Source organism: Chiloscyllium plagiosum, chromosome 43 (genome assembly GCF_004010195.1).
Source record: "Chiloscyllium plagiosum isolate BGI_BamShark_2017 chromosome 43, ASM401019v2, whole genome shotgun sequence".
Classification (NCBI taxonomy): domain Eukaryota; kingdom Metazoa; phylum Chordata; class Chondrichthyes; order Orectolobiformes; family Hemiscylliidae; genus Chiloscyllium; species Chiloscyllium plagiosum.
Window position 1 is genome coordinate 2,201,226 of NC_057752.1, and position 20,504 is coordinate 2,221,729.

Genomic DNA, 20,504 nt, shown 5'->3' on the forward strand with positions numbered 1-20,504 from the left:
TTTCCAGCAACACATTTTCAGCTCTGATCTCCAGCATCTGCAGTCCTCACTTTCCCCTCGAAGCTCAGGATTCCTAAAGGTTTTCGTATCTGATATCTCAGGAAACATTAGGTTCCTAATAACCTAAAAAATTGTGGATCCACAAACTGTCAGGAGAATTACTCATTGCTTTTCATCTGCCCCAATGTCATTTGAACGGAAAAATTAATGCATTCTTTCCACATACTGGACCCAGTCTTTGACAGCAGGATCAAATGAGTCAAGCTTCCTAAATAGTGGCATGAGGCCAGAAATGCCTACCCCAACTCAAGGACGAATGTTACGAGCATATTTCTTCAGGAACATGCTGCTCTTTTGTTGCTACTGAAATAACTCCACACAGGCCAGTATCCCATCACCCTTTACTTACATGTGGAAAGCCCTTGACACTGATCCAGCTCTCAGAGTGAGCAGGATGTCTGACACTCCTGTTTATATCTGTCAGCCAGGATTCCCTGACTGGATCAGATGAACAGCCCGGATCAGGGAACTCATATTCTGAGGGGTCCACCTGGCTGATCTCGTTACAGTGACTACACACACAAGTTGGGATTTTTGAACAACCTTGTATTAATTAGATTTTTCAAATGAAACATTTGCTGAGTGCTAATTCAGAGCTTCTTGATACTCTTCAATGAATATTGCCCTCAGAGTCATTAAAGGACGTCATCTGCCCACGACTGAACAAGTGACAGATCCATAAGTCGCAAGAGCAGAAATGGGCCATCCAACCCATTGAGTCAGCTCCACCATCCAATCTGATCATGGCTGATCATCCAACTCAGTACCTGTTTCTACATTCTTCCCATGTATTTTGATCCTTTTAGCCGAAGAACATATATCTAACTCCTTCTTGAAAATATTAAATATTTTGTCCTCAACCACTTTCTGTGACCGAGAATTCCACAGGCTCCCACACTCTGGGTGAAGACATTTCTCCTCATCTCAGTCGCAAATGACCAACCCCAGATCCTTAGACTGTGACCCCCTGGTTCTGGACTCCCCGGTCATCGGGAACATCCTTCCTGCATTTACCCGGTCTAGTCCTGATGGAATTCTTTAGGTTTCTATGAGATCTTAATAAGTGTGTCCAATATTTTTGAGTCAAATTTATTATTGTGCCAATATTAAAATGTGTATTTTTTTTATGTTGCAGTCTCAGCTGAGCATCTTGGGGTCTCCGAACCTAACGCGGTTCGACAGCAAAAGCAGCATTTTCAGTATTAGAGATCGGAAAGAACCCGGTTCAGAAACAGAATTTGCTGACGATGAGCACAGCACGGTGGAAGAGACAGATGGCAACCGGAAGAATTCTTTGTTTGTTCCGAACAGGGAACCCAACAGGAGGAATAGCTACAGTGGCTACAGTCAACCCAGCAAGTCGTCAAAAATGTTTCCCGTCCTTCCAGTCAATGTGAAAAGGAACAGCACAGTGGACTGCAATGGTGTGGTCTCACTAATCGGTGGCCCAGGAGCTACCCTGTCTGGTGGACGCCTACTGCCTGAGGTGATAATAGATAAGGCAGCTACTGATGACAGTGTAAGGAAGTCAATAAGTAGATCAGTTTAGGCATGGCGGTCTAACCTCTCTGCATTTATGTATGCCGCCCTTCCCAACAGAAGATGCCACTTAGGAATGGAACTTGGTTTGTGCAATAGAACCTACATGCACTTCTCCAAAGTCCAAATTGTTACCTATTAGTAAGCGTGTTCAATTGGGAACCTGTTTCTAAAACAAAACCCCTTCTGAAAATGACTTAGGATGAATAATCTCTCAACACCCGAACCCTTTTCCACCCAAAAGCAGTGCCTTCACTGATCTCTAATCCACTGCTTAATTTATATTTGTATGCACTAACCCTCATGACAGGCCCATGAGAATTTAGAAATAACTTGGACTGTATGTGTTGACCAACTCTCCCTCTCTCTCCTTAGTGGATTTTGTAGATTGTCTGAATGAGCAGTGGGCCAAGTTGTTTTTATGGTGAACCCTTTGGAGGAACACATTGGAAATGAAAGTGAAACAAAAGCCCAATTGCATGTAATGAGATACAGATGACATCTTGACACATTAATGTACAGTGCATTTGTTAAGGGATTCACCAAAGGAGAAATTTGATGGTTTTGTACTCCCAAAGAGCCATGCTCAAATGAAACCCAGTTAAGGAAATCAATGTGCCGTTGCTGTAACCCTAACTCTGATTGTATTCCCACTGAGTGTGGCTCCCCACTCAGAATGCAAGATTGCTAAATATATTAATGTTGCACACTGCAATTTCACTCCAACTGTGATTAGTCATTGTGTCCCATTTCTTCTTGTGATAATCCAGGTCTTAAAACAACATATTTCAAAATGCTTGGGTGGAAAAAGGACATCCAGTTGGATTTAATACTTATTACATTCTAAGGCATTTTCTGAGATCCTGCAACCAGCATTTAACTCCCCACTTCTCTGTCTCTTCCTAGTCCACCCCCCTCCCCTCCCATCCAGTGAGCACATGTACCTTCAGGTCTATATCTGTAGAACTAGCATGCCAACACAGCCGTATCGAAGCTTTATGGCTAATGCATGGAGCATGAAGAGTTGCTTGTACCCAGATAAAGCTTTGTGTTAACAGAAGGTCCTAAACAGACAGTATCCTTTTCATTTGTGCTGTTTAGGGACAGACCTGATCTGCTTCAAAATGCCAATTTTTAACATTGTGGTCTTTACTAATTCCATTGCCTGTTTATGCCTCATTTACATTGGAGAGCTGTGGACAGGCAGTTATTCTCAAATTGCATTTTTGTGCTTTTATATTTCTGGCCCAGACCTTGCTAAATGTTGCAGGAGTGGGAAGTTGGGAATGGTGGATGGGCAGGGTTCATCCTGACTGAGGCTGTGAAACTGTTGGCACTGATAGCAGGCAAGACTGCAACCCAGTCAAATTTTGCCATGAGATTGTTTGGGAGGTGATATTGCCTACCATTTATGTCTTCGAGGAGAAAGTGAGGACTGCAGATGCTGGAGATCAGAGCTGAAAATGTGTTGCTGGAAAAGCGCAGCAGGTCAGGCAGCATCCAAGGAACAGGAGAATCGACGTTTCGGGCATGAGGAAGGGCTTCTGCCCGAAACGTCGATTCTCCTGTTCCTTGGATGCTGCCTGACCTGCTGCACTTTTCCAGCAACACATTTTCAGTACCATTTATGTCTTATTTATTTTACAGTACCTGTTTGCAAAAGCAGGGCTGTTCTATAAATGGAGTGCCATGTCAATTTTTAATATGCTTTGCTAACAAATGATTGTGCTAACACCGATCATTTAATCTGTCCCCAATTGTAAGATTGTTTCAAAATATGTTCCTTTTTGTCCATGGGAATGTGGGTGTCACTGGCTGGGGCAGCATTTGTTGCCCATCCCTGATTGCCCAGAGGACATTTTAAGAGCCAACTACATTGCTGTGGGTCTGGAGCCACATGTAAATCAGACCAGGTAAGGATAGCACTTTCCTTCCCTGAAGGACATTAGTGAACCAGAAGGGTTTTTACAAAAATTGACAGTTTATACATGGTCGCCATTTCAGATACTTGTTTTAAATTGAATTCAAATTTCATCACCTGCCGTAGAGGGATTTGAACCCATGTCCCCAGAACATTAGTTTGGAATTTCTGGGCTATTCATCTGCTGATATTACTGGTATACCATCTCCCCAAGCAGCAGCCAGCCTCTAACTTGACCAATGTAACTGGTTACTTTAGACCTCTCTGAAATTCATCACATTCCATGAAATTGAATATGAATGTTTTTTTTAAGGAGCATTGAGAAGCTGCTGTAGCAGTACATCTGTCAGAAAGTTGTTTGCTATCACGTGCATCTGTTACAAAAACAATTTGTTTTACAGAGTTATCTGCTTCAAAAGGGGGACACAACAGTTTGGGCAAAACTTTGTGTTATTAGGTGGAAGTTAGTGGATGAATTCTGGATTCCACTGTAACTCTGGCATTGCTTTTACGTTCTCCATCAATAAATGGGCAAAGGTTTGTCAAAATAATCTCCAGTGAAGACATTTCCCACTAACATTCTTTTTATTTCTCTACGCTTTTCTCATTTTTATATATTTTTGTTTGATCAGCAAACCCTGATGACATTGTTGATATGCTGTACAGTTCAGTCCAAAAACAGCAAAATTGTTTGCTGTTTGTGACAGGACAGAACTCATACAGGGATGTCACCAAACCTAGTGTTTAAGCAGGAGATGAATTAACAGAATCATTGACCTGAACTTCTGGAGCAAATTGAGTGATTCATTAATAAAAGCATCTCTCTCTATTTCTCTCACATTTAGGCTCAGGCCATTATTTTCAGACAACCATCCCTTAATAATGTCATCAGTGATCATAGTATGAACAGAAATATATTTTAACAAAAAAAAGAGAACAAGGCAGAGAAAATGCAAAAGGGTGTGAAACATGGGAAAGTTTTGCCATGAAACAAGTAAATTCTATATTTTAGTAAGAAATGCAAAGAAGATTTAACTTTTGAACTGATTAAAATTATAAAGGATACTGTCTCTTTAACTATATCTAGCATAATGCATGAGCTTAAACTGTTTTGATGGATGTTGGTTTTTCACTATATGTGGACCAGATCACACTCAAACAAGGATTGTAAAGCCCCGTTACAAGAGGACTGTTATAGATAAGTCATTAGTTCATTTTGCTTCGAAGGCTCCATGCTGATTCCAAACAGCCTCGATTGATAGATTTGAGAGACTTTGAGATTAGTGTTGTTGGATAACAATACAATGCTGAATACACTCGTCTTAAACTCCTATCTCTCTTGGATTAGCAAAGATTTTAATTATCCATTTGAAATGCTTAGTAGATAGGAATTTAATAAGAGAGTATTATCCATTTGTACTCTGAGCACAATTTCAAGACCAGAGCGCAAAGACGCCATGGTTAATCATTGTGCAGTTTTGCTAAATTATTCTCTTTTGGATTCTAGTCGACTTGAAGTACATTTTTGTGCTCCAGGTTTTGATCTTCAGAATGATGCAGGATCTTGGAGGTCCAAGTTACATTGCCAATTCTGTACATGGGATATTAAGCTTTCTGTGTACCCACTGGCACCCAAGTACTGGTTCCATTTTAGTGTAAACAGAAAAATCAAAATTCACAAGTTTAAAAGAACAGAATCCGATTGACCATCTGGAACCTTTTCAAGCATTTGCATTTGTGTGTACCAATTGTAGTTTACTGCAGTCAAGGTGCAACTCTGAATGTGTTCACCTTCCTCTTCAAGATGGTCTCATTTTCGATAGCTTCCCCACTGAATTTAGAACAGTGTTTCAATTGCTGCAAAGCATTAACTGATTCCCATTATCACAGAACATGTTGTGTCACTTAATTGGACTGTAACCGGATTGAAAACCGCACCGGTGCTGGTGTAACTTAGTCCCAGAGACAGGAAATGCTTTTACATTTTATGCTTCTGCAGTTTGGTCATGGGAGACCAGAATCAGTGTGTCAGCTCCCCGTGTTTACATTTCTAAAGCCAACTCCCTTATCACTGAAACAACAAAAACATGGATCTGAGCTGAAAAACATGACCTGCATTGAGTGATCTAAACTCAGGGAGCTGGTGCAAAGATGGTGCTCTCCAGTGGCTTGAAATACAGATGCAGCACACGTAAAAATGCCTGCCGATCTGATTCCAACTATCATTTATGGCAAAAAAAAATCAAGGATTGCTTTGTTGCCCAGATTACATCGTGTAGGTGAATCTTCTTCAGAACTGAATTTGCATTTTTCACCAAACTTGGCAAAATATAATTTAAGCAATCATAAAATATTCCTTCGGATACAGAGTTGAGCAACCAAATATCTTTTTGCATCTGAGACTTGGATTGGAATCCAGGAATAAGATCTTTCTCTTTTAGTTTCCCCTCCACCTTTCTTTCTCCCTCCTTTGTTCCCCTTCTCCTGCAGTCCATGTTTCCAGTAAGTGTAGGCAGTACAGATTCTGTTCCTGTTGGGCACAAGTCTGCTGCCCCCAATTCTTGTTAAATTGACATGTTTACTCCAAAGCCACCTGATGGCTGAGATGACGAATCATAACAAGACTTTAGTGTGGTCAGAGGGTGTTCTTCTGAGGTTGTGGGGGAACACATTGTTGGTTACAGCACAGAGGGAGCTTTACTTTCCATGTAACCTGGCTATTAGCTGACCTGTGAGTGCTTGATACTGATACAGAGTACCCAAAGTGTTTCATTCTGCAAAATCTACATCACTCCACTTCAAATGGAGGCCAGGCCAGGAAATTCCTTGGAGCTGTCACAGCTCCGCCATGAGTGTGACAGAAGCCCCATTTACACAGATAAACAGGATTTCTGATTCAACTTCAGGCAAAAGGATACTAGCTGAGTGGGAGCAGTTCCAAGGAATTCCCTGGCCAAAAAATCCTCCCTGCAACATATTCTTAGTGAATGATTGTTTTGGCAGAAATTCTACATAAAATTCAGTACTTTTGAGGACGGATATGAAATGACAATTAAGCTGAAAATGATTTAGGCAACCAGGAGAGAAAGGGATATTTGGTTGAGAGATGAAGTATATCCCTGCCTGGTTTTGATTCCCACAAACATGGCCTAATTGATGCAAAGTTTTTTGCCGAGTTGCAAGTTACTGCCGTATGTCTGTCCCTTTATTATGCTCACTGCATTCTTCTATTCTCGCACTAATATAAACTATATATATATATATATATGCTTATACATAATGTAATGAACATTTTTGGGTTTAACTTGTATCAGTGAAGGTATTTAGATATTTTTAATTAGAAAGGTAATCTAATTTATGGTATTTTGTAAGTCCTTTGCATGAATCTGTTCTGTTGAATGCATAGTGTAAACTCTTGGCTGTCTCTGTTGTTTTTGAATCTCTCATTTCAATCATTTTCTCTCTTCTTTGCAGTCTCCTAATCCCAGAAATCATTTTCTCAGCTAGAAAAGAGGCCTGCCCTCACCCCTTACTGTTTACTAATATCTGTCTAACAGCTTCTGAGAAGGCACATACCACAGCAATTTGGGGACTGTCTATCTGAGTTTCTCTTCCCCCACAGGGAACCCTTCTCATATACTTGACACACTTGGCCCAACCCAAGTTCAGGAATTCACTGTGGATGGAGTGCCATGTAAGCACATCTTTACATTCAATGGCACAGTACATTGGTATATCCCACAAAGCTCATCAAATATATCCATTTAATTTTGTAATCCCAAAACCCCAGGTGAGAGGGCATTGCCATTCCTCATGGAGTTTGGAGGGAAGGAGAATAAGCCAGCACCTTTTGATTCCCAATATTTCAGCTCGGTTCACTTGGTAGCCCCCTAAATCAGAAAGTTGTTCAAACCCCACTCCAAAGACTAAAGGGTGCAATCCAGGCTAACGCATTAGTGCAGCACCAAGGAAGTGTTACGTTGTCACAGATTTTGTCCTTTAGTTGAGACGTGATCTTGAAGCTCCATCCACCTGCTCAGGTAGATAAATCCCCCGGAACAGTCTGAAGAAGGTCAGGGAGTTGTTCCAGTGTCCTTGGGGCCACCTTTCCATCGACAAATGTAACGAGAAACAGATTAATTGGTTACTCATCTCATTGCGATTTGTGGGATCTTTCTGCGTGCAAAATGGCTGTCACATTTGTCTGCATCACAGTCACTGCTCTTCAAAGGAATCGGTTGTATGTGAAATGCTATGAAATGCTTCTGACAAACTTGATATGCTACCAAACTGCATGCCTTCTTTATAATGGCTGATTCAAGCGATATAGATGGAAGCCTGGGTGTGAGCCCCTTAAATTGGGCTTACTGGGGCTTAAAGGTGGGAAAGTTAAATAATGGGAAAATGTACATATTATTTGAACAAAAGTGTTGTACAAATATACCTACTAGGAACAGAAGCATCATCTTCTATCTAAAACTAGAAGATCCAAAATCATAATCCTGCTCAGTACTAAGTATTTTAAACTGGGGCCTTTTTGCCTTATGAGTGAGGTAGAGGAAAGAAAATCTGCAAGGATTCCTGTTGTTAACTGCTATTCACTGGGTCCTGCTGCCAAATTTGTTGAATGGTTTTGGGCAAAGGTAAGATTAGTCCTGATGCTTCCCAAGGCATAATGACTCCTGGCAGTCCGGGGCTGAAAGGAACAAATGGAAAATACTCAAGGGCAGCCAGCGCCCACATGGCTGAAAGAACTGGGCAGGAACAAAGAAAATTGGGGAAAAGCATAAAAGTATACTTGGTTGCCAAATTTGTCTCAGCTCTAACACAACTGTATTTCTTCATCTGCTCCACCTGCCATTTTGTGTTGACTTTTCAAAACACAAGTGCAAAAAAAACTGTGCTCAGTATATGACAGTGAATAATCATTGCACTGGTGTGAACGTTCAAAAAGGCTAAATTTGGGATGATGGAGATTCGTATGTTGGTGTTGCAACAAAAATGACTTTGTTTGGACACAAGTGTGATCTGAAACAGTTTGGCAGCTGCTCTGCCACACTGCATATTTCCTCTTATTTTCTGGTTAGAATGGGGTCTTTTAAAGTTTGTGTGTATCCCACAATGAATGCTGATTTCCTTTACTGATACTTTTGACGAGTATTAGTAGATGCAGAGATTGTGGAACTGCACTGGGAAGACTGATCAGAGCCACAGTTTTCACAGTGACTGAATAAGTTGAGCGATAACATGATTTTTCATCACTTTGAAATCACATTTTGCAATTATAGACCCATTTTTGTTTCAAGACTAAATCAGTAGCTTTAGTTTATAACTTTGATCTAAAATCTATTTTATGAATGGGGGAATGGCTTGTTAATTTACATAATCTTATTAATTTTAATATAATCCCCTTCCCTTCAAAGGCGTTTGCCTACATTCAGTTTCTTTCATCCTGAGGCATGTGGGAGAAGTGAAATACATGACTTGGCTGTCAATGTTCCACGTTAAGCTGACTATACATTTTCTGCCACAATCAGAGCACCTACTGTAGTGTGTAAATGGCATCAAGTGGTGTTGTCATATATATCAGTTTTGACATGATGTAGTTCATGAGAAGGAATTTGTCTTTTTGATGAAAACAACAGAACAGATGAACATTTGTGTTCTAAGTTCAGTTTTTAAAAATAATACAGATTTTATGATCTAATTTATCCTCTGGAATACTAACTATGTCCTGTGTTTGGGTGGAATTTTCCCTTCCGTTGAACAATGGTGAGAAAGGTGGGAAAATGCTATAAGAGAAAAAGGGAAACACGCATCTGAAGCATCTTATGGCTCTTAGCTTGCATTCACTCACTTTGCCTCTACTTGGAAGCTGCCAGCCACTGTGTACTTCACATTGCGTTATTTGAGCACACTGGCAAACTTATAGGCTGCCAGTCTCTGCATGGCTCACATTCCTTTCTTAGCACATGGTCTTCAGTGCTATATTCCAGGCTTAGAACTCTGTGGCTTACATTGCTTTTTAGTGCAGAGGGAGAAGTAAGCAGCTTATGATGGTGGAGGTCACTGAACAGTCAATGGATGAACATTTCACTGTATGGCACTGTGCTACAGCAGTGTCAGACCTGCAGTATGTGCCAGCAGCTCACATGGCAAGCACAGTGCATTTGCTTCTGAAAGTCAGTGGGAGCAGTCATTACTTGGGTGAAGTGGGACTACCATCAGTCTGGGGGTACTCTACAGTCAGTCACATCCCCATCCAATTCCAATCTTAGGTGGCACTTTATCAAATGTTTTTCGAAGTCCATTTACACCTAATCAATAGCATTGCTCTCATCAACCTCATTTTAAAAATCTGCATCAGTCAGTCAAACACAATTTGCTGTTAACCTATCTATGCTGACTTTCCTTCATTAATTCTCATTTGCCCAAGTGACTGTTAATTTTATCCTGATTTCTACAACTGACTGTTCTGTAATTGTTGGATTTATCCTTCTACTGTTTTGGAACAAAAGTAGTTTTGAACAATATTTGCAGTTCTCCAGTCCTCTGCTCTGGCGCCAGCTCTGTATCTGAGGGAGGATGGAAGATTGTGGCCAGTGCTTACACTATTTCCAATCCCATTTCCCTCATTATCTTGGATATATTTTACCCAGCCCTGGTGACTAAGCAACTTAGCAACCTATCTCATACCTCTTTATTAATTTTTAGCCCATCCAGTGTCTCAATGGCCTTCTCTTTCCCCGTTTTGGCAGCATCTTCTTCCTTGTTATCGAGTGAAAGTACTCATTTGGTACCTCAGCCACACCCTCTGACTCTATGCTTACTTAAGCGAAAGTGAGGACTGCAAATGCTGGAGATTAGAGTCAAGAGTGTGGTGCTGGAAAAGCACAGCAGATCAGGAAGCATCCGAGGAGCAGGAGAATCAGGATTCATGCAGGGCTTTTGCCCCACACTCTAAACTCTATGCTTAATTAGCTTTGTTGCTCCTTAATAAACCTTGGTCCTCCTTTTACTACTTATATGTTTACAGAAAACTCTTAGATTCTCTTTTATGTGTACTGCCAACTTTTTCTCATACTCTTCTTTGCGCCTCTGATTATTTTACTTTCCTTCTGGATGTTTTGTGTTCATTTCCATCTTCATTCCTTCAGGAGAGGAAAGGTAGAAAACTTTGCTACATTGAAGAGGGAAGAACAAGGTCGATTCCAGACTTGGCCTTTAAAAACATTTTTTGGCAACAATGGCAATTAATGGTACAACTTCATAAAGCATGTTGATTGCTAAGTGGGCATTTTGTCTCCCCCTCCTCACTCTGATTCCTTGAACTACAGACATGCAGGTTACATGGAGAAGAGACTAAAAATGGCATCTTCAACCATGTCCTAAAGCTATGAGCTGAATGAAAGTGGTCACAAAGTTCAGACATTTGTTATTTTAATCTGCACTCTTCTGCCTCTGGCCAGCATTTACTTGGCAAGGAAGCTATTATTGCTAGCCTGATCAGGCCAAAATCACTGATCAGGTGCTGATTTTGTCATCAGATCCCAATGCACATGTTTAACGAGATTCCTTCAGCTTGGTGAATTGACTTCTGAATTACAGCCATACAAACCAGAGGAGAGAATGAGTGGACAAAACAGACAAATTTTCAGCAGGGGTCCTCAAACTGCTAATTTGCATACGTGACCTGTTAGCATCTATTTCAGACAGGTTTTAGATTAGATTAGATTACATTAGATTAGATTACATTACAGTGTGGAAACAGGCCCTTCGGCCCAACAAGTCCACACCGACCCGTAATTTGCATACGTGACCTGTTAGCATCTATTTCAGACAGGTTTTCTCCACATTCCTTTATTGCCTTATTCAAGGGATTTGAGCAGAACTGCATTTTGGGGACTGTTTCAACAAATTTCTATTATTTCCCAATGGGTCCCCTCCATTTTCACAGGTTAATGAAGGTAGCAGCCCAAAGCATGATTGAACTGTGATCTTGTCCATGTTGGCCGAATACCAGTTGTTACCATCTAGTGGATTCAGTTTCACCTTTACAGCAGAATAATACATTGCCCATCATTTGGTTCTTGTCAAACATATCTGACTCAAGAGCCCTCGATATTAAAATATTGACTACAAATCCACAGTAGGAGCAAGAATAGGTCATTCAGCCCTTTGAGCCTGCCCCACCATCCAGTTAAGTTGTGACTGCTCTTCTCCTCAAAGCCACATTCCTGTACCATTTCATATCCTGTAATGTCCATTAGCTTCCCAAAACCTATTCATTTCTGTCATAAACTGACTCAGCGATTGACCTTCTGCAATTGTTCAGGTCTTCAATTTTGTTGAAATCCAAACCATAGAGTGAGTGCACCAAAGGTTCATCAGACTGATCCCAGAGATGGCATGATTGTTGTACGAGGCGAGATTGAAGAGACAAGACCTGTATCCTCTAGAGTTTAGAAGAATGAGTGGTGAGCTCATTGAAGCTTCCCAAATTCTGACAGGACAGATGTGAATAATAGCTAGCAATAATAGCTTCCTTGCCAAGTCTAGAACCAAAGGACACAGTCTGTGAATTAAGAGGCAGGCCTTGTAGCACAGAATCACACAAATGTTGCAAGGCGAGAGGAGACTATTTGGCCCATCATGTAAGCCTGAGAGGAGGAGAAATTTCATCCTTCACTTGCTACAGTGAGTCTTGGAATTCTCTACTCCAGAAGACTGTGGAAGTTCAGTCATTGAGTATATTCAAGACAAACATTGAGAGATTTCTCAAGGCAGTCATTAAATGAGGTGGGGACAATGTGGATGGAAAAAATAGTGTTGAGGTTGTGGACCAGCCATGATCCAATCGAATGGCAGCGCAGGGTGAAGTGGCTGAGTGGCTCTTATTTCCTGTGTTTCCATGTAATGAGAATGCAGCTTAAGGCCTGAAGTGATATGGTGTGAGGCCTGAGTGCTTTAATTGTAGGAATGTCTGAGGTGAAACTGATTTTTCACAATTTCCAATAAGGCAGGGAATAAATGAAATGCACAGGATGTCGATCAGGTATCTATAATTAGGGACCAAATCAGTTAATTTGCGAGGATCTGAGTGAATTCCTTTTTGCTTTATGGAACTTGTTTTACAATAGCTGGCTCAGGCAAATATCAGGAATTGATAAGTAACATTCAGGAGGCCCAAATAATACATGGGTATAGTGGCGGTTGACAACTTTGACTCACAGGGGGCTATTACCATTGAACCAGAGGGTTGTTGTAGGCTGGAGGCCCAATAGATTGATGCTTCAGAGCAGTACTGAGGTGTACTGCTCTCTTCAAATACAATTCTCAAGTGGACATTAGAAAATTCTTTGCTTATAAAAACAAAGTACTGCAAATGTCAAAATCTGAAGTAAAGGCACAAAGTGCTGAAGAGACTTAGCAGATCTAGCAGAATCTGTACAGAGAGAAGCAGAGTTGATGTTTCGAGTCTGGTATGACTTTCCTTCAGAACGCATTTCTTGACACTGTTCACAAAAGGAGCAGATGATTTCGAATGTACTGGCTAGTATCTGTCCTGAAGTCTGTGTTGTCTGCAGGACCCATCTGTGCATTAATTGATTCTGAAGTGACTTGAGAAGTCTAATCATCATGAAATGCAGTTCTGACAAAGCATCGTTGGACTCGAAATGTTAACTCTACTTCTCTCTTCACAGATGCTGCCAGACCTGCTGAGCTTCTCCAACACTTTCTGTTCTTGATTCATGAGCTGCACTATGCTAGTTTGGTCTGTACTAACCCTTGAGAGTGCAGCAGCAGAATCTGAAATGGGACAATCCTTAATTCGGGCCAAAGTGCCGCAAAGTCACAAAGTGGCTCCAGCAAGAAGCAGGAAGGTGAGAACAGCAACTGTCTCTGAGACTGACTTAACTGTTCTCCCGACTGAAGTTGTACATGAAAGGGTTGCAAAAATGACAGCGGGTGAAGAGAAGTCTGCAGCCAGCTAAAGCTAAATGGAAGGAAGTGACACGGGCAGTGAGTGGCAACTCCCTCATCCTCAAGGCACCTACACTAGTCTGAAGCTCCATGACTGCACAAGGCCAGCAAAGGTAAGCTGCCATTCATCATCTTTACCTCTAAATGTTCAGTACAGATGTGAACTGTGCAGATGTGTTCACAATTATGCTGCTGCACTGGAGAATCTTACAATGGGCACATGCCTTTGCGGGATCATTTTCAGTTTCAATATTCTATAAGGAAAGTCTTATATATGTTCTGGTAATTTTTAAACAAACAGCTCTCTATCCAAAAGTAATCAGGGTTCTGTTTGCATGCAGGAAAACAAATTAGGCGTAATTTGCAGGAAGACTCCATTGCATAAGGAAGAACAGAAATCATTCATCCACTAATCAGTATGAAGAGGAGGCAGCCATTATACAGGGGTCCCACTCTTCTGAGGTGGAGATGTGCATCGTCAAGTGAAAAGTGCACCACAAGTACCATTGTGCATAGCCAACAACACAAGTCGCTTTCCTGACTGTCTGTGCTTACAGAAGACCCAGATATGAACAGACCAAGAAAAAAGCCAGCTTGTATGAAACACATAATATTTCCCCATTTATTTCCCTCCACAGAATTGGAAAACCCATTCAATAGCAACATCTTCAAAAACTTGCCCAGCGGGAATTCACTCATGCCATCATGAACCACGGGTTTGAAGTCACCAACAGAAGTGGGGTCACTTCAAGAGTTAATGGCATGAAATGGAGACCAGAGAATTAATAGATACCAGGAGAGATTGATCTTGTGTAGTAGAATGAGTGGCATCAAGCCAATCCCCCATTATATGCTCTGGTCCTTGTTAGTTCCATTGCGGAGTGTATTTCAAACAGACAGTATGATGCTATTGGTTTATCACTACTGCCCAAGATACACTCCTACCCAAGAGTGCTGCATAACATTCAAGGAAGACAGTGAAGAGGGTATTGGAAGTAGAGAGGATAGTCACAAGTGTTTGATGAAGAGATGCCAGGCTTCAGCTGAAGATCATTTGGCGCATTGCAATGTCGAAGTCTCTGAAACTGTTTGACAGAAAAAAGGTTATAGCTGCCAAATCCCAGGTGCCCCTCTGCAACATCGTCCAACAGAGACTCCTGACTCAACCTCTTGGGTGTTGATTGGACTGGGTGACTGAATGAGGATGCACTCACCTGCTGCGCTGCTTCCTGCTCCAGCAAATAAATTATACAGAGGAGAATTTCAGTTGGAGAAATCTTTTTGCAGAAGCTCACTCCATTCTAGAGAAGGAAGAACTATTCACAAGGGAAACTTGGACATGAAGCAAAGAGTGATCAAAATAAAGAACAGAAATGTTTTGGCAAAAACCTAATCCAACCTCTGACTTAAGAAATAATAATTCACCCTTAAGTTCTAAGAATCATCCTTCCTTAGTTGCTGTTCTACACTATCCAGTTTCATCCTGTTTGAAATGATTGTATTTTATAATAGTACAAGTTAGACTGGTGGCTTAAGGAGGAGGTGATGGCTTAGTGATAATTTCACTGTGCAACTATCATCGATTATTTATAAAACCCATCTGGTTCACTGATGTCCTTTAGGGAAGGAAATCTGCTGTCCTTACCTGGTCTGGCCTACATGTGACTCCAGGCCTACAAGGTTGACTTTTAAGCAGGCCAAGCAAGCCATTCAGTTCAAGGGCAATGTGGGATGGGCAATAAATGCCCACCCTACCAGTGATGCCCATATATGAAAAAAACTGAATTTGAATGAAGCATTCACTCTATCCCCTCAGCTCCTGAAAGCTGCACATGTAAAGTGGGTGAGATTGCAATAGAATAGACCCCACACACACCCACTTTCCATGACTGGCTAAGTGATTGGAGAATGTACATTTAGGACATATACCTGAAGTATTAATTTGCCCTTTCTCTGTTCAGATACTGATGTACATGCTATATGTTTCAAACATTTTCTGTTTCATGCTTTCAGTCAGCTAAAATGTCTTTTGTCTTCCATTTCCTCATTAATTCAAACAGTTGGGGGAAAAAAAGGGAAACTAAATGATGCCACATAGCATTGCCCTTCTACGAAGGATCAAAGAGGATCATTTAAAATGAAGAACTAAAATGTCAATACCTTGCCCTCATTCTTGAATACAACAGATTGCATTCATAGTGTTTTATTCATAAATTTGTTCTGTTATGGGTATCAGTGACCAAGGACTGCTGAGTCATCTTACAACAATAGTGGACATCCTCTTGAGCCTCTGCAGTTCTTGAGTGAGTCTGCCACCATATTGTTTGATAGAGGACTTTCAGGATCTTCACCCAGATGATAAAGGAATAGCACTATACATCCATTTTATGATGGATGGTAACTTGGAGGTGCTCCAATGACATTGCCACTCTTGTTGTTTTCAGTGTTAAAACTTGCAGGGGAGGGGGCTGCAGCAGAAGTGAGCTTGGTAAATTGCTTGAGTGTATCCTGTACATCATATATAATCCATCTGTAATCCATTGGTGAAGGCCAGGAAGACTGTTGAGAAAATCAGTGCTCAAGGTATTGAAGATGTGAGATTTGGGATTCAGGACTGTTTGGGGGAGGGATGAGAGTTTTAGGTATAGAGGGTTATACAATGAACTAACTGTGAAGTCACAATATTTTAAACTCACTAATATGTTCAGCACGGAAAAGATACTGATGGAATAACTGCATTTGCTGCATTTCTTCAAAATATACTTATTTTCCTTTACATTGTTCAGAGTTAGTGTGTACTGGCTAAGTGTAAATCTCTCAATTATTTTGAACAGTGATATTACATGTGACAAGTATAATGTAATGTACAGATTATTCAATTTGATTATACAAAGAGGAAACTGGACATCAACTCGGTGAGACACTTAGCTAAGCTAGTTGCAGTGGAGGATTCTATCCTTGATGAGTGCCGATTGCTGTATTGAACTGACACTTGTATCCCCTCTCCCTTCCCCATTCCTTACCTGCTTATCTATGGATGAAGCATGCAAGCTGCACAATGCCATATTTCTTAAGCGAATAGGAACTATATTAATTGAAATGTAACCATTTACAGCCTACCACTGAAATCGAGAGCAAGAAGAAACATTCGGGCTCCCTCCTGGTGTCAATGGACCAGTTAAATGCATCCTTCGGAAGGAAGGACAGAGCGAACAGTGTTTTAAGTGTTCTGACAAACACTCTGGAAGGTGCGTAGAATGTTATCCTTTTCACTTTCTAGATCGGTGACCTTCTGTTTCAAATGAGCTACTCAAGTAATGTCCTTTGATTCCAACAATACTTAAAGTTTTAAATGAATTGGTTCTTTGATCTCCTTGAGTGTGTAGTGAGTACTGTACAGGGCCATACAGCATGCTGTGGAGGGACAAGCCTCCCACCAGAGTTCCCACTCTTGATTGCTGTCCAGGAGCTGCTGCAGGAAGTTTTGCGATCAGATCTTCCTCAACACCCCCCAACAACCATTTCCCCTAAAACCATGAAAAATAAACTGATGTTAAACCGAACAAAATAGAAGAATGTTAGCATTCATTGGAATCCCTTCTTGATGAAAGGTCTTTATTAGCTTTTTTACTATTCAAGGGGCAAAATCACTGGAAATCCATTCACTGCCGTCCTTTTGAATTCAGAGACCAAGTTGTACATGTGAGACATGTGGAAATTCAGCAGGACAGTCTGCTTATGGTCCCTCACCATGGAATCCTCAAGCCTCCTGCGGTGAAATGACAGAGGCCCAATGGCACTGATTCGCCACTGTCTTTGGAAGCTTCCTGCAATGCTTTGAGGGTCAGAAGCCAGAAGTGGCTAAGGTCAGAAACAGGAGACACCCTAAACTGGGAATTGTGACCCAAGGAAGTTTAGAACCCAGTACATTTGTGATAAGCTTGGCAAGCCCATCACCGTGTTGATGTCTTTGATTACAGTTCCTGAAGAATATCTGCACACCATTCAGCAGTGTTCTGTTTCATCAACATTGACTGCACATTCTGTCCGTTAAGAAACACTCTTCTAAATCTGATGGTGTGACCTGTGTGTGTTGGGCAAATACAGTACGACCAAACTGCTCTGCATCAGCTAACACTGTAGCTTATGTCTTTCTTACTGTTATGATTCTAGACTTTACAGAAATATCCATATCTCATGTGTGCCAGCCATGACTCAATTGGTAGCATGTTCATCTCTCAAAGCTCTGGGTTCAAGTCCCACTCCAGGGTTTGAGTGTAAATTCCAGGCAGGTACTCCCATGCAGTACAAAGTGTGTTCCACCATCTTTGGGTGAGATGTTAAACTAAGGACCTGGCTACCCTCTCAGAGGTGTAAAGGTTGCCATGGCACTTTCCAGAGCAGAGCAGGGCAACTATCCCCAGTATCCCAGCCAAAATTTAATTCACAATTAACTTAAGCAAAAAAAAAACCAAAATTATCTATTCTTTATTGTTGTTTGTGACCATTTACCATGTACACATTACAACACTGGCTACACTACAGCCGTGCTTGATTGACAGTAAAGCACTTTGCGATGTCCAGTGGTTGTCAAGGGTGCTACTTAAGTACAAGTCTTTTCTTTGTATAAATGTTGTGCTTTACAGTGTCAAATTGAAGTTAACAGCAAGCTTGCAGTTCTCCCTCCATTGGCAATGCTTATTCTTGTTCTGGCAGCTGGAGAGATGTACTTCCTTGTGGACTGTGAGAATTTAGCTGACATGTTCTGAAGACTGACCCCCATCAGTATTGCAAACAGCAGTCACATGCCAATATAAGGCTCTGAAATCAAGAGTTGAAAGGAAGCCTGAGACTTCATTTCTCTCTCTTGTCTAGTTTTGCTGAAGATGTGAATGGCATTTAATAGAGAACAGTATTTGCTCCAGTATGTTTAGTGTTTCAGTCAAGAATGAATGACAGTGCTGTAGCACAAGTTGTTAGTTCCTGAAATATTGTGCTCAGCAGAAAAATCATTTAGGGTCATCACAATTTGATTCCCCATGTAACAGCAGAGATGTAGTGGTAATGTCACTGAATTAGTCATCCAGAAATCCAGGTTAATATTGCCATCAGTTGTTGTAAAAACCCACCTGGTTCACTTTTAGGGAAGGAAATCTGCCATCCTTACCTGGTCTGGCCTACATGTGACTCCAGACTCAGAGCAATATGGTTGACTCTTAGCTGCTCTGGAAATCTCTCAGGCCGTTCAATTCAAGGACAATTAGGAATGGGCAATGAATGCTGTCCTTGCCAGCAACATCGACATCTGATGAAAGAATGATACAAAAAATTCCAGTCACTGTATCACCCAGTCTGTTCTCAAGATGTTTGTATAGTGCATTGCCATATTGTCTAGGTCAGGCTCCTCACTCGCTGCTGAGTTTATTTGTCTGATCAGTGTAGAAGCTCTGGTGCTACAGTGACCTGGGGTTAAATAGTGTGACTGGAGTTTACCTGTGCTGAATGTTCTGGAAATCCTGCTGAAAATGAACGTGGATTGATGTCCAGGGCATTGACCTACTGATAAAGCCCTCTGTGGTTGCCACTTTGGGCAGGTATTTGTGTCTTTCAAACCAGCCCTTAGCAAAGAGTAAAATTGGACATGGCCACAAAGCATGTTGAATCACGTTGAATGCCTGTCCAACACTCTGCTGAGCATTCAGTTCCATTTTCTGTTGTAGAACCCAAGATTATGTGTGGTATAAGAGGCAAAAGAAAAGCACGCCCATTTGTTTTAAGCCCTTGCCCCGAGTCCAATTTCACCCCATCCCTTTGGAAGATCCTTTCAACACACTAATGGCAGGTGGTAAAAGCTGGAGAGATTCATGGTCAGTCATGTGATGGGGAGAGAATGGAGTCCACAACTCCAGATGACAACATGCAGCTAAACATGCACATTGCCCGAGCAACTGTAACAGCCACCACCTTCTGAACGGGATTGGGGGAATTCATGAAGCACTGAACTATGCTGCACACAACTTTAGCAGTTGTGGCTATCTTATCTCAAACTCTTTGGCTTTGTAATTTCAGAGCTCGAAGAGTCTCAGAGGAAGTGTCCACCCTGCTGGTATAAATTTGCAAATATGTTTCTCATCTGGGAATGCTGTCCGCTGTGGTTGAAGTTGAAAGAGTACATGCATCTGTTTGTGTTTGATCCATTCGTGGACCTAGCCATCACCATTTGTATTGCACTCAATACCCTCTTCATGGCAATGGAGCACTACCCGATGACACCGTCCTTTGAAAATGTTTTGGCTGTGGGAAACCTGGTAAGGCACACTGTTTAATTTCTCTTTTCAAAGCAGCAGTGGAAAATGTAAAGACAGATTATTGAGCCCAGCCATCTGTTCTGGTGTTTATACCCCACACAAACCTCCTTTCACCGCTTTTGAGCTTATCTTGAATCCTCTCAAGCGTAGTTACACTATTCACCTCGCCTACTTCCCTGGAAGCCTGTTCCACACTCTGAGTAAAGCCATTTCTCCTGCATTCTTTCTTCACTTCTATCCCATTATGGGTCCCTCCTTCTGGAGTTGCCTGCACATGGAAACAGCCTTTACATCTTTTCTACATTGACTTGATAAAATGCCTGCATAGTCCTAAAGATCTTGATCAGGTCACTACTTCCTATTTCAGCCTGAGGCTCTCTGAATTTTTCTGGTAACTATAACCATTGGTTGAGAGGAACTTCAGTTTCCCTGCAGAAACAAGCAAGCAGAAACAATCTCTGAATTCTCAGTGGTCTTAATCAGTGCTTGGCCAGCAGGCTTTGGCAAAATGTGTTCTCTCAACTTTTCCAATGAGTTTTAATTTGGGGTTAAAATAAAATATTGAGCTTCCCTGGTTTTGTCTCTAGCAATTGTTGCAGTCTCTGGACTGTATCTGTCCTCTCTGTCTCTTGCTCTCTCTTGTCTCTTAGCTCTCTCTCTTGCCTCCTAGCTCTCTCTCTTGCCTCCTAGCT

At 41.4% G+C, this 20,504-nt stretch overlaps 1 protein-coding gene across 1 annotated transcript in view; it reads left to right on the plus strand.

Annotated features, from left to right (window-relative positions):
* The window catches only part of LOC122543258 (sodium channel protein type 8 subunit alpha-like), a 199,539-nt gene that overhangs the window by 123,390 nt on the left and 55,645 nt on the right, over positions 1 to 20,504 (plus strand). The window contains exons 11-13 of the mRNA XM_043681730.1: positions 1,196 to 1,546; positions 16,620 to 16,752; positions 19,574 to 19,812. Of these exons, the coding sequence (XP_043537665.1) occupies positions 1,196 to 1,546; positions 16,620 to 16,752; positions 19,574 to 19,812 (723 nt within the window). The remainder of the gene's footprint in view (positions 1 to 1,195; positions 1,547 to 16,619; positions 16,753 to 19,573; positions 19,813 to 20,504) is intronic.